At 37.4% G+C, this 13,738-nt stretch overlaps 1 protein-coding gene across 1 annotated transcript in view; it reads right to left on the reverse strand.

The window, feature by feature from the left end:
- The window catches only part of LOC147911656 (gamma-taxilin-like), a 126,349-nt gene that overhangs the window by 88,613 nt on the left and 23,998 nt on the right, over nt 1-13,738 (reverse strand). The window contains exon 5 of the mRNA XM_087427825.1: nt 11,812-12,006. Coding sequence (XP_087283951.1) covers nt 11,812-12,006 — 195 coding nt within the window. The remainder of the gene's footprint in view (nt 1-11,811; nt 12,007-13,738) is intronic.

Raw genomic sequence — 13,738 nt, forward strand, 5'->3', positions numbered from 1 at the left:
TCACATCAACAAGCTTACCCTAGACCTAAAAGAACTAGACAAACACAAAGAAACAAAATCAGTAGAAACAAGAACAATGAACAAATCCCAAATCAGTAGAAGGAAGGAAATAATAAAATCAGAGCAGAAATATACAAAATAGAGACTACAAAACAATAGAAAGGATCTATGAAAATAAGAGCTGGTTCTTTGAGAAAATAAAATTGACAAACCCTTAGCCAGACTCACTAAGAAAAAGAGAAAAGACAAACAAAATCAGAAATGAAAGAGGAGAAAGTAAAATGGTCACCACAGAAATAGAAAGGTTTATAAAAGAATACAATGAAAAGCTATGCAACAACAAATTAGATAACCTAGAAAAATGGATAAATTCTTAGAATCATACAACCTCCCAAAACAGAATCAAGAAGAAATACAAAATTTGAATAAACCAATAACAGGCAAAGAGATTAAAAGAGTAATCAAAAACCTCCCAATAAATAAAAGATCAGAACCAGATGGCTTCTCTGGTGAATTTTACCAACACTCAAAGAAAATTTAATTTCTATCGTTCTCACACTATTCTGAAAAATTGAAGATGATGGGAAGCTTCCTAACTCTTTTTACAAGGCCAACATTTCCATGATACCAAAACCAGACAAGGACAATAAAAAATGGAAAATAACACACCGATATCATTGATGAACATAGATGTAAAAATTCTCGACAAAATATTAGCAAAGCAAATATAACAATCCATTAAAAGAACCATACACTGTGATCAAGTAAGATTTATTTTAGGGATGCAGAGACAGTTCAACATCCACAAATCAATCAATGTGATATACCACATTAACACAATGAAGAATAAAAATCACATGATCATCTCAGGAGATGCAGAGAAAATATTTGACGAGCTCTAACATCCCTTTACAATAATATCTCTCAATAAAATGGGTATAGAAGGAAAGGACCAGAATATTATAAAGGCCATATATGACAAACTCACAGCCCATATCACATTCAATGGTGAAAAACTGAAAACCATTCCTCTGAGAACAGGAACAAGACAAGGGTGCCAACACTTGTCACTTCTATTCAGCATAGTGACGGAACTTTTAGCCATAGCAATTGGGCAAGAAAAAGAAATAAAAGAGATCTACATTAAAAGGTAAGAAGTAAAACTCTCACTATTTGTGAGTGACATAAATGTTTATATAGAAAACCCTAAAACATCTACAAAAAACTATTAGATATAATCAATAAATACAGTAAAGTTTCGGGTACACCAACATACAAAAGCATTTGAATTTCTACACTAACAATAAACTAGCAGAAAGAGAAATCAAGAATACAATCCCATTTACAATTGCAATAAAAGAACGAATACCTAAGAATAAATTTACCAGGAGGGGAAAGACCTATACACTGAAAACTATAAGACATTAATGGAAAAAATTGAAGAAGACATAAAGAAACATAAAGATATTCCATGCTAATGGATTGGATGAATAAAGACAGTTAAAATGTCCACATAACCTAAAGCAATATACAGATTCAATGCAATCCCAGTCACAGAAACAGAAGAATGGCATTTTTCACAGAAACACAAAAAAAGAATCCTGAAATTTATATGCAATAACAAAAGACTTTGAATAGCCAAAGCAATCCTGAGGACAAAGAACAAATTCAGAGGTACCACATTCCCTGAATTCAAATTACACTACAAAGCTATTGTAATCAAAACAGCATGGTACTGGCAGAAAATCAGACACGCCAATACATAGAACAGAATTGAGATCCCAAAAATCAACCCACACATCTGTGGAGAGTTAATCTTTGACAAAGGAGCCAAGAAGATTCAATGGAAAGTAAGTCTCTTCAATAAATGGTGTTGGGAAAACTGGACAGCCACATGCAAAAGAATGAAAGCAGATCATTATCTTATACCACATACAAAAATTAACTCAAAATGGATTAAACACTTGAACTTAACTCCTGAAATTGAAAAACTCAAGTAGAAAATATAGGCAGTACACTCTATGACAGTATCAAAATATTAGCAGTATATTTTCAAATACCATGTTCACTCAGGCAAGGAAAACAAAAGAAAAAATAAACAAATAGGATCACCTAAGATTTAAAAACTTCTGCATGGCAAAGGAAACTGTTAAGAAAATGAAGAGAGAGAAGTCAACGTGGTGGCGTAGCCGTACTCTGAACTCACTTCCTTGCATGGACACAGCAAATTTACAACTACTTTTGGAAAAATTACCCCTGAGAGAGAACTGAAAACTGGATAAGAGGAACCCCTGCAACAAATGACAATCTTAATTGAGGTGGAAGAGGCAGAAATTCCCTTCTGGAGAGAAAAAAATGCCACCTGCATAAGATGCAGCACTTGACGGGTGTCAGGAGAAACCCAAAGGTATGCAGCCTTCCCTGGAGGAGTGGGTGACCTGAGCCAGACAGCACTCCCACTATAGGAATTTTTTTGATCCAGCACAACTGAGATAAGTGGTATATATCTGACTTTGCTTGCTACTAACAATATCGAGGAATACCCCCAGAAAAGCTGGTTCTCAAAGAAATTAAAGCCAGCTGTTAAAGGGCCCATGCACAAATTCGCCCCTTTCGGAAAGCAGCCTAAAATCACCAGAAACAAATGTGCACAGTCTTTTGGTGAAAAGAGACTCACCTGATAGGCTCTGAGTGCACTTTGGTGAGAGGTGAGACATCTCCAGGGACTGGGACATTGGCAGCAGCCATTGTTGTGACCGGGTGTGGGCATGCAGACACAGATGCTGGCAGTTGCCATTGGAGTTCTTCTGAGGCCTGCTAGCCCAGGGTCTGCCCCACCCACTAGGGCACTGATTTAATCCAGCTCAACCAGGGCAGGTAGTCTACTCTAGGGACTGGCCCTACCAAACAACAATCCCTTGGGCAACTGGTGGGCCTGCTAAGTGAACAGCCTGGATTCCCTGTGCCTGGCTAATGGGTCCACCTCTGTGGGGCAGGATGTGCACAAGGAGCTAATGGAGAGTGTGGGGCAGTGGTGGAGTTTGTGGGGCTCCCTCCTTGGAGAGACTGGGTCCACTTCAGGATGTTGGGGCACACACATGGGGCAGGACTGTGTTGACTGTGTGTGTGGACCTGTGGGAGGTGGGTCGTGTCATCTGCAGAAGCCTTGTGCTTCTCAAAAAGCCACATAGGGAATTGGCCCCACCCTCCAAAGCCTGAAACAATAGGGTACTCCTGTGCCTGAGGCCAGCCCCACTCAGCCTCAACTCTCAGAGAGCTGACAAGAGACCTAAAGGCCAGAGGGATCAATTGTGATCCCCTGAGCCGAACAACCAGCCATGCTGAGGACGTACTCACTTAATAGAAATACTACAGCAAGAATATGCTATTAGACATTGCAGGAAACTGTGCTGGGGTTCCCCACACCCCATAAAGAGGCCGAAGGGGTCACAACAACTACAAGCAGCTGAACATTACAACAGCTGGCCAAGGGGACAGCTCAACCTCCCTGGGCACCTATGGGAAGAACAACCCCACCACAACAGAAGGACACACATAGCCCACACAAGGGTCATTCCTGGAGCATTTGGAACAGATGACAAGAGGGAAGCATGCTGCCAGGCATCATAAGGCATCCCTTATATAAGGTCACCTGTCCAAAAGCAGGAGACATAGCTGACCTACCTAATACAGAGACACAAGCATATGGAAAGAAGCAAAATGAGGAGGCAAAGGAATACGTTCCAAGTGAGGGAACAGGACAAAACCCCAGAAAAGGAAGTAAGTGAAACAGAAATGAGCAACCTACCCAACAGAGAGTTAAAACAAAGAGTGTTAAGGATGCTCACTGATCTTGGGAGAAGAATGGGTGAATTCAGTGAGAATGTCAACAAGGAAATGGAAGATATAAAAAGGAAATGAAGAATACAATACTGGAAATGAAAAATTCACCAGAGGGACTCAAAAGCAGAGTAGAGGATACAGAAGAATGAATCAGAAAACTAGACAAAAGACTAGAATGAATCACCCAAGCTGAAAAGATAAAAGAAAAAAGAATTAAAAAGAGTGCGGACAGTCTAAGGGACCTCTGGGACAACATCAAGCGCACTAACATGTGCGTTATAGGTGTCCCAGAAGGAGAAGAGTGAGATAAAGGGGCAGAGAATCTATTTGAAGAAATAATAGCTGAAAACTTCCCTAACCTAAGGAAGCAAACAGACATCCAGGTAGAGGAATCACAGAGAGCACCAAACAAGATAAACCCAAGAGGCCAACACCAAGACACATCATAATCAAAATGTCAAGAATTAAAGAGAGAATCCTAAAAGCCACAAGAGAAAGACAAGTTACATACAAAGGAAATCCCATAAGGCTATCGGCTGACTTCTCATCAGAAACCTTACAAGCTAGAAGAGAATGGCACAATATATTTAAAGTGCTAAAATGATAAAACCTACAGTCAAGAATACTCTAACCACCAAGGTTATCATTCAAAATGGAAAGATGAAAGAATAAAAGCTTCCCAGACAAGCAAAAATTAAAGGAGTTTGTTACCAAGAAACCAGTACTACAGGAAATGCTAAAAGGGACTTATTTAAGGAGGAAAGAGAAGATCACAAATAGGAAAAAAGATCTATTTCCATGATGAGAGGGTAATGGATACAAACACACAAAAAAGAGGTTAGATACGATATCAAAAACAGAAAATGTGGGAGGAGGGGAGTTAAAGAGTAGAGCTTTCATATAGAGGTCAAACTAAAGAGACCATCAACTTTAATATAGATTGCTCTATACATAGGTTACTGTATATGAACCACATGGTAATCACAAACCACAAACCTATAATAAATACACAAAAAACTAAGAGAAAGGAACATAACACTAAAGAAAGCCATCAAACCACAGGGGAAGAGAGCAAGAGAAGAAGAAAGGAACAGAGAAGAACTACTAAAACACCAAGAAAAAAAAGTGACAAGATGGCAGTAAGTACATACTTATCAATAGCTACTTTAAATGTAAATGGACTAAATGGATTAAAAGGCATAGGGTGCCTGATTGGATAATAAAAAGAAGACCCATATATATGCTGCATACAAGAGACACACTTCAGACCTAAAGACACTCACAAACTGAAAGTGAAGGGATGGAAAAAGATACACCGAGCAAATGGCAATGAAAAGAAAGCTGGGGTAGCAATACTTATCTCACACAAAATAAACTTTAAAACAAAAACTATAACACGAGACAGAGGGCACTACATAATGATCAAGGGAACAATCCAACAAGAGGATATAACACTTGTAAGTATCATGCACCCAACATAGGAGCACCTAAATATATAGAGCAATTATTAACAGACATAAAAGGAGAAATAGACAGTAACACAATATAGTAGGGGACTTTAACACTCCACTTACACCAATGGATAGACCATCCAAACAGAATATCAATAGGGAAACATTGGCCTTAAAGGACACACTAGAACAGAGGGACCTAGTAGATATATACAGAACATTCAATCCGAAAACCAAAGAATACATATTCTTTTCAAATGCACATGGAACATTCTCCAGGATTGATCACATATTAGGCCACAAAACAAGTCTACATAAATTTAAGAAGATTGAGATAATACCAAGCATCTTTTCTGATCACAATGGTATGAAACTTTTTTTTGATTACCATTTCGATCTCCTTACTGGTGATTGGTCTATTCAAATTCGCTGTTTCTTCTTGATTCAGTTTTGAAAGGTTGTATGTTTCTAAGAATTTATCTGAATTTATCCATTCTTCTATAAGAATTTATCCATTTCTTCTAGATTGTCCAATTTGTTGGTATATAGCTTTTTATAGTATTCTCTTATCTTTTGTATTTCTAAGGTGCCCGTTGTAATTTCTCCTCTTTCATTTCTGATTTTACTTATTTGAGACATCTCTCTTGGTGAGTCTAGCTGGTTTGTAAATTTGGAACAAGCTCTTGGTTTTATTAATTTTTTGTATTTTTTTTAGTCTCCATTTCATTTATTTCTGCTTTAGGAAGAAACTATAGGAAGAAAATCAGAAAAGCCACAAATATTGGAGATTTAACAAAATGCTACTGAACAATGATTGGGTCAATGAAAAAACCAAAGGAGAAATCAAAAAATATCTCGAGGCAAATGAAAATGAAAATACAACACGTCAGAATTTGTGGGATACAGCAAAAGCAATTCTATGGGGGAAGTTTATAGCAATATGGGCCTATCTCAACAAATAACAAAAATCTCAAATAATCTAACAGTGTATCTAAAGGAACTTGAAAAAAAGAACAAACAAAGCCCCATATAGTAGAAGAAAGGAAATAATAAAAATTAGAGCAGAAGTAAATGAAATGGAGACTAAAAAAAATACAAAAAATTAATAAAACCAAGAGCTTGTTCCAAATTTACAAACCAGCTAGACTCACCAAGAGAGATGTCTCAAATAAGTAAAATCAGAAATGAAAGAGGAGAAATTACAACGGGCACCTTAGAAATACAAAAGATTATAAGAGAATACTGTGAAAAGCTATATACCAACAAATTGGACAATCTAGAAGAAATGGATAAATTCTTAGAAACATACAACCTTCCAAAACTGAATCAAGAAGAAACAGCGAATTTGAATAGACCAATCACCAGTAAGGAGATCGAAACGGTAATCAAAAACCTCCCAAAAAATTAAAAGTCAAGGACCAGATGGCCTCCTTGGTGAATTCTACCAAACATTCAAAGAAGACTTAATACCTATCCTTCTCAAACTCCTCCAAAAAATTGAAGAGGAGGTGAAGCTCCCTAACTCCTTCTACGAAGCCAACATTACCCTGATACCAAAACCACACAAGGACAACACACACACAAAAAATGACAGGCCAATATCACTGATGAACATCATTGCAGAAATCCTCAACTAAATACTAGCAAATATCACATAACAATATATTAAAAGATTATACACCATGATCAGATGGGGTTTATTCTAGGGATGTAGCGATGGTTGAAAATTCACAAATCAATCAATGTGAGACACCACATTAATAAAATGAAGAATAAAAACCACATGATCAGCTCAATAGATGTAGAGAAAGTATTTGACAAGATACATCATCCATTTATGATAAAAACTCTCAATAAAATGAGTATAGAAGGAAAGTATCTCAATATAATAAAGGCCATATATGACAAACCCACAGCTAATATCATCCTCAATGGTGAAAAACTGAAAGCTATCCCTCTAAGAACAGGAACCAGACAAGAATGCCCACTCTCAGCACTCTTATTTAACATAGTATTGGAAGTCCTAGCCAGATCAATTAGGCAAGAAAAAGAAATCAAAGTCATCCAAATTGGAAAGGAAGAAGTGAACCTGTCACTATTTGCAAATGACGTGATTTTATACATAGAAAACCCTAAAGGATCCACAAAAAAACTTTTAGAACTAATATACAAATACAGTAAAGTTGCAGGATACAAAATCAAAGTTCAAAAATCAGTTGCATTTCCATACACTAACAACAAAGTAGCAGAAAGAGAGATTATGAATACAATCCCATTTACCATTGCAACAAAAAGAATAAAATACCTGGGTTTAAACCTAATGGAAGAGGTGAAAGATCTGTACACTGAAAACTATAAAACATTGCTGAAAGAAATTGGAGACACAAAGAAGTGGAAAGATATTCTGAGCTTTTGGATTGGAAGAATTAACATACTTAAGATATCCGTACTTCCTAAAGCAATCTACACATTCAACACAATCCCTGTCAAAGTTCCAACAACATTTTTCACAGAAATAGAACAAAGAATTCTAAAATTTATATGGAACAACAAAAGACCACAAATAGCCAAAGGAATCCTGAGAAAAAGGAACAAAGCTGGACGTATCACACTCCCTGATTTCGAAATATACTACAAAGCTATAGTAACCAAATCAGCATGGTACTGGCACAAAAACAGACACACAGATCAATGGAATAGAATTGAAAGCCCAGAAATAAACCCACATATCTATGGACAACTAATTTTCAACAAACAAGACAAGAACATACAATGGAGAAAGGAAAGTCTCTTCAACAAATTGTGTTGGCAAAACTGGTCAGCCACATACAAAAAAATGAATGTAGAACATTATCTTACACTATACACAAAAATTAACTCAAAATGGATTAAAGACTTGAATGTAAGACCTGAAACCATGAAAATTATAGAAGGAAACATAGGCAGTATGCGCTTTGACATCGGTCTTAGCAACATATTTTCAAGCACCATGTCTGACCGGGCGAGAGAAACAATAGAAAATATAAACGAATGGGACTACATCAAACTAAAATGCTTCTGCACAGCAAAGGAAACCATCAACAAAATGAAAACACAACATAACAATTGGGAGAAGATATTTGCAAAACATATATCTGATAATTGGTTAATCTCCAAAGCATACAAAGAACTCTTACATCTTAACAACAAAAAAACTAACAACCCAGTTAAAAAATAGGGAAAAGACCTGAACAGACATTTCTCCAAAGAAGATATACAGATGGCCAACAGGCACATGAAAAGATGTTCAACATCATTAACTATCAGGGAAAGGTAAATCAAAATTACAATGAGATATCACCTCACGCCCATCAGAATGGCTATAATAAACCACCCAGGAAACAACAGGTGTTGGAAATAATGTGGAGAGAAGAGAACTCTCATACACTGCTGGTGGAAGTGGAAACTGGTGCAGCCATTATGGAAAAGAGTAAGGAGATTCCTCAAAAAATTAAGGATAGAACTACCATGTGATCCAGCTATTCCACTGCTGGGTATTTATCCAAAGAACTTGAAAACACCAATGCATAAAGATACGTGCACCCCTGTGTTCATTGCAGCGTTATTCACAACAGCCAAGACTTGGAAGCAACCTAAGTGCCCATCAAGGGACAAATGGATGAAGAAGATATGGTATATATACACAATGGAATACTACTCAGCCATAAGAAACGATGAAATCCAGCCATTTGTGACAACATGAATGGACATTGAGGGTATTATGCTAAGGAAATAAGTCAGAGGGAGAAGGTGAAATACCATATGATCTCATTCATAAGTAGTAGATAAAAACAACAACAAACAAACACATAGACACAGAGACTGGATTGGTGGTTACCAGAGGGGAAGAGAGGAGAGAGGAGGGTGAAAGAGATGATTAGGCACAGGTGTGTGGTGATGGATTGTAACTAGTATTTGGGTGGTGAACATGAGAACGTGATGTAGTCTACGCAGAAATAGAAGTATAATGATGTACACCTGAAATTTATACAATGTTATAAACCAATGTTACCACAATAAAAATTAAAAATTAAAAAATTAAAAAAAAAGAAAATGAAGAAACAACAAACCAACTTGGAGAAAATATTGGCAAATTGTATATCCCACAGGGGTTAATTTCCCAAATATGTAAAGAATTCGTACAACTCAACAACAAGGAAACAAATAACCCAATTAAAAAATAGGCAAAAATCCAAACACATTTTTCCAAAGAAGATATACACATGGCCAATGGGGACATGAAAAGTTGTTCAACATCACTAATTACTAGGGAAATGCAAATCAAAACTACAATGAGATATCATACCACACCCATCAGAATGGCTATAAATAACAAGACAAGAAATAACAAGTGTTGGAAAGGAAACAGAGAAAGGGAACCATCATCCACTGCTGTGGGGAATGCAAACTAGTGTGCCCAGTATGGAAAACAGTATGGAGACTTGTCAAAAATTTAAAATAGAAATACCTTATGATCCAGCTATCCCACTACTGGATGTTTATCCAGAGAACAAGAAATCAACAATTCAAAGAGATCTACACATCCCTATGTTCATCACAGCATTACTCACGGTAGCCAAGACGTGGATACAACCCAAGTGCTCATCAATGGATGAATGGATGAAGACGATGTGCTGGTGAATAGTAGTTAAGTTTGCATGTTCTGCTTTGGTGGCCTGGGGTTCACACGGTTGGATCCGAGGCACGGACCTACACACCACTCGTCAAGCCATGCTTTGGCAGCATCCCACATACACAACAGAGGAAGATTGGCACAGATGTTTAGGTGAGGGCCAAACTTCCTCACCAAAAAGAAAGTAAAAGCATATGTGCTGTAAATATTCTGTACCACTATATTACCATACTATAGTACTATACTACTCAACCATGAAAAAGACAAAATTGTGCCATTTGTGACAACATGGATAGATCTTGAGGGTATCTTGCAAAGTGGAATAAGTCAGACAAAGACAAACACCATGTGATTTCACTCATATGTGGAAGACAGACAACCATGTAGATAAGGTGAACAGATTAGTGGCTACCAGATGGGAAAGGGGTGCATGAGGGTGAAAGGGATAAAGGGACAGAGATGTATGGTGACAGGTAAAAACTAGACTATTGGTGGTGAACAGGATGCAGTGTATACAGAAAATGAAATATAGTGATGTATACCTGATATTACACAATATTATAAGCCAATATGACCTCAATATAATAATAACAAAGGTGGGGAGTGGGGAGACAGAGAAATGTGAATGACAAGGTGTTTGAGTAAGCTGTTATTGTTGCATTTCTAGGTGTGAAAACAGTATTGTGGTTCTGCTTCAGAAAGAATATTGTCATTTCAAGATACACATTCAAACTGTACTGAGTGAAACAACGTTAACATCTTATATTTGCTTAAAAACAGATACAACAAGGGTTGTTGATCACACAAGAGGATAACTGCTAAGGTGAGTGATGTATTCTACTTTTAAGTTTGACACTTTCCATAATAAGAAGTCAGAACACTGTTAAAAGATGGAAGGGAAAGGTAAGAAAAATACTCAAAATCTTAAAAATGGTTTCAAAGGCTGTATGTAAAACTACAAATTAAAACAATCTAAAATATGCATTGAAAACTGGATAAATGCCACAATCTTATTTTGGTAGTAAAACACATATAAAATTTACCATTTTAACCAATTTCAACTGGACACGATCTATTTTAACTAGCAACTTTAATCTGTTTATGTAAGGGGTACCACACACATAAAAGAACAACACTTTACTAGCATGAAACATAATAAAGGCAGGGGATGCACCCTGTGGAAAACCCAAAACCTCTTACCATGCACATTTGACCTCTGAAAGTAAGGAAACGTAAATGAGCAGGTTGTCACCAATTTGCTTTTAATCTAGACATCACATAACTTTCATGCTAGCTTGTAAAATAATTGCAATGACCGGGTTCTGCAGCCATAGGTCATTCCTGTAAACTTTTTACTTCATTTGGAGTGTGGCCTCCAAGAAGATTGGGCGATGGGTCAGAAAAAGGCTCTTCTTCCTCCCAAACAGTATAGGAGGTAGAATGCAAGGGCAGTATACTTCTTGTCATAGAAGTCTGAGGTATTAGGTATTTTGGGGCCAATATTTATTTATTGTTAGGCTGGAGATGGGAAAAACGATCTGTATGCTAAAATCACAATCTTCCAGTATCACATGGAAAATGAGTAGTACTTAACGTGTCTCCTAGAAATTACCTCACATATCCAAATCTATTGACTCCTGGGCCATCAAGTGATGATCCCAGTTAGTCCTTCATGTCACGTGGTGCCTAATCTTCTCCTAATAAATGCCTGACTTCTACTATGCGTATACGAAAATTCTGAAACATTGTTCCGTGACAACAGTTTGAAATCAGTAATGAATAGTGAAATGGTAATAGTAACACAGTAATAGTCAAATGCTCTCTACATAAACCAAATGTCTTTACCTCCTCCTTCAGTGCATATTGCTCAATGAGCTTCTTCAGCTTCTCTCCCAGTTCGATGTTTTCCTGGCGGAGTTTGGCATTGTGTAAGTCATGTTGTTCCAGCTGTGCCTGGATTTCATTTAAAGTAATTTGGAAATGTGCAGTTGCTTCTTTACGTCTTTCTTCCTCCTCTCGTGCCTGCTGTATATTTTCTTCCTTATTATCCAAAATAATTTCTGTTAATAGTATAAACCTATAGATAAAATGCTCAAAAGATTATGCTGTTGCGATGTGGGTTCATTTAATGCTACCCAAAGTGTTGCGCCTGAACTGCAATTTCTTCTCCTTATCTATGACTAGAAAGCTCTTGTTTAAGAGCAAGGAGGTTTTCCTAAGTAGAGAGAGATGCAAAGTCCCTGCTAGAAAATGTGTTGCTTGATCATCTAGATATTCACTACACTATAGTACAAGCAGGGAATTTCTCCACACAGCCATGTTCTTCCACATTATTTTCCCAACCATCCTCCTCACTGGTTAGGCACGGCACCATCCTAGACAAGCCTGAAGATATATGTCCCATCTAGCAGCTCACTTTCTGAGTCACACTTCCCATTCCCTAGAGGGCAAAGGACAAATGGAATCTATTTTATAAAGCTTACTTTCAGGTCTTCCTAGGATACAAGCCTCACAATACGTTTACCTAAACAATTATCAGTCCAGTCCAAATGTTGACTTGTTATGGAGGTGTTGGGGAAGAGGGAGAATCCCCCATGCCCCTTCCCTTAAGGTTCTTACGGCTGGCCAAATAATTAAAAAGACAGGTTAGCAGGAGAAAATAATACCAAGTTTAATAACCTGTATACATGGGAGAAACCAGGGTAACTGACTTTCTCAACAAAATGGCAGAGATTCTCATTTTAGATACTATCTTCAGCTAAAGACAAAGGAGGACGTTGGGGGTGGGAGGTTTGGGATTTCAGAGGGGAAGAAGAAAATTCACATGAAGAGAGAAATGTAAATGTTTGTCAGACAATTCTGTGCAGGGCCACCTATAGAGAATGCGGCCGGAGAGACAGAAATCACAGTAATCAACAGTATGTAGATTTAAGGCCTCTCCTTCCATACTGATAAGAGTTTCTACAAGTAAAGCCATCCCCCCCTCTTCCCAGCACACAGAGGGAGATACCTTTACAAATGTAAATACTTGGTAAACAGAACTTTTAAAAGAACGGGCTTAGAGGACCTTGCCAGTGTCTCAATTTTAGGTATAAGTTTGGGGGAAGGTTCAATTTCTTTTCAGAGAAAATAATCAAGGTGAAGAGACATATTTCAGGGTGGCCAACTTTTGATCTCCCACAGAGGAAAAAATCTACTTTTATTACATCTAAATCCAAGGTTTCAAAGCAAAGAAAAAAAATATCCTCACACCAGATGAGGATTCATTCCATGAGTTGTCCTATATTCTAGGTCCTTGGGAGTCTGCTGTCACAGGGGTAATCAGACATCTTGCTAAATCTAAATCATACTCCAACTGTACCTGCTTAGCTACTGCTAAAGGCAGACGTGTTCCCATTATAGGAGGCAGATGCTTTCTAGTATTTTGTAGTAAAATACATATAAAATTTGTATTTTCCTTCTTCCTCTGCTATACAAATTTTGATACCTGCTCCCTCTTCCTTTATAATCAGCCTAGGTATAAGGACTATTCTAAAGTATTTAGCGACTGAATAGCTGAAGAAGGGCAAAGAGTAGTTATGCGAACTAGTCAATTAGCATCCATAGTAGAGGTCTGCCACCTGCTTTTCCTTCTCAAATCCATTCTGATTCAAGTTTCTTGCTACCAGTTTCTTCATTTCAGCTAAGCATTTCATTCCTTATCCAGGGGACACGATAGTCAACTACATTGTTGGTCAGCAGAATATCTGGCAGTCTTGAGATTTCTAAGCAG

This window comes from Ceratotherium simum, chromosome Y, assembly GCF_057802395.1.
Source record: "Ceratotherium simum simum isolate JZ-2026a chromosome Y, ASM5780239v1, whole genome shotgun sequence".
Lineage (NCBI taxonomy): Eukaryota > Metazoa > Chordata > Mammalia > Perissodactyla > Rhinocerotidae > Ceratotherium > Ceratotherium simum.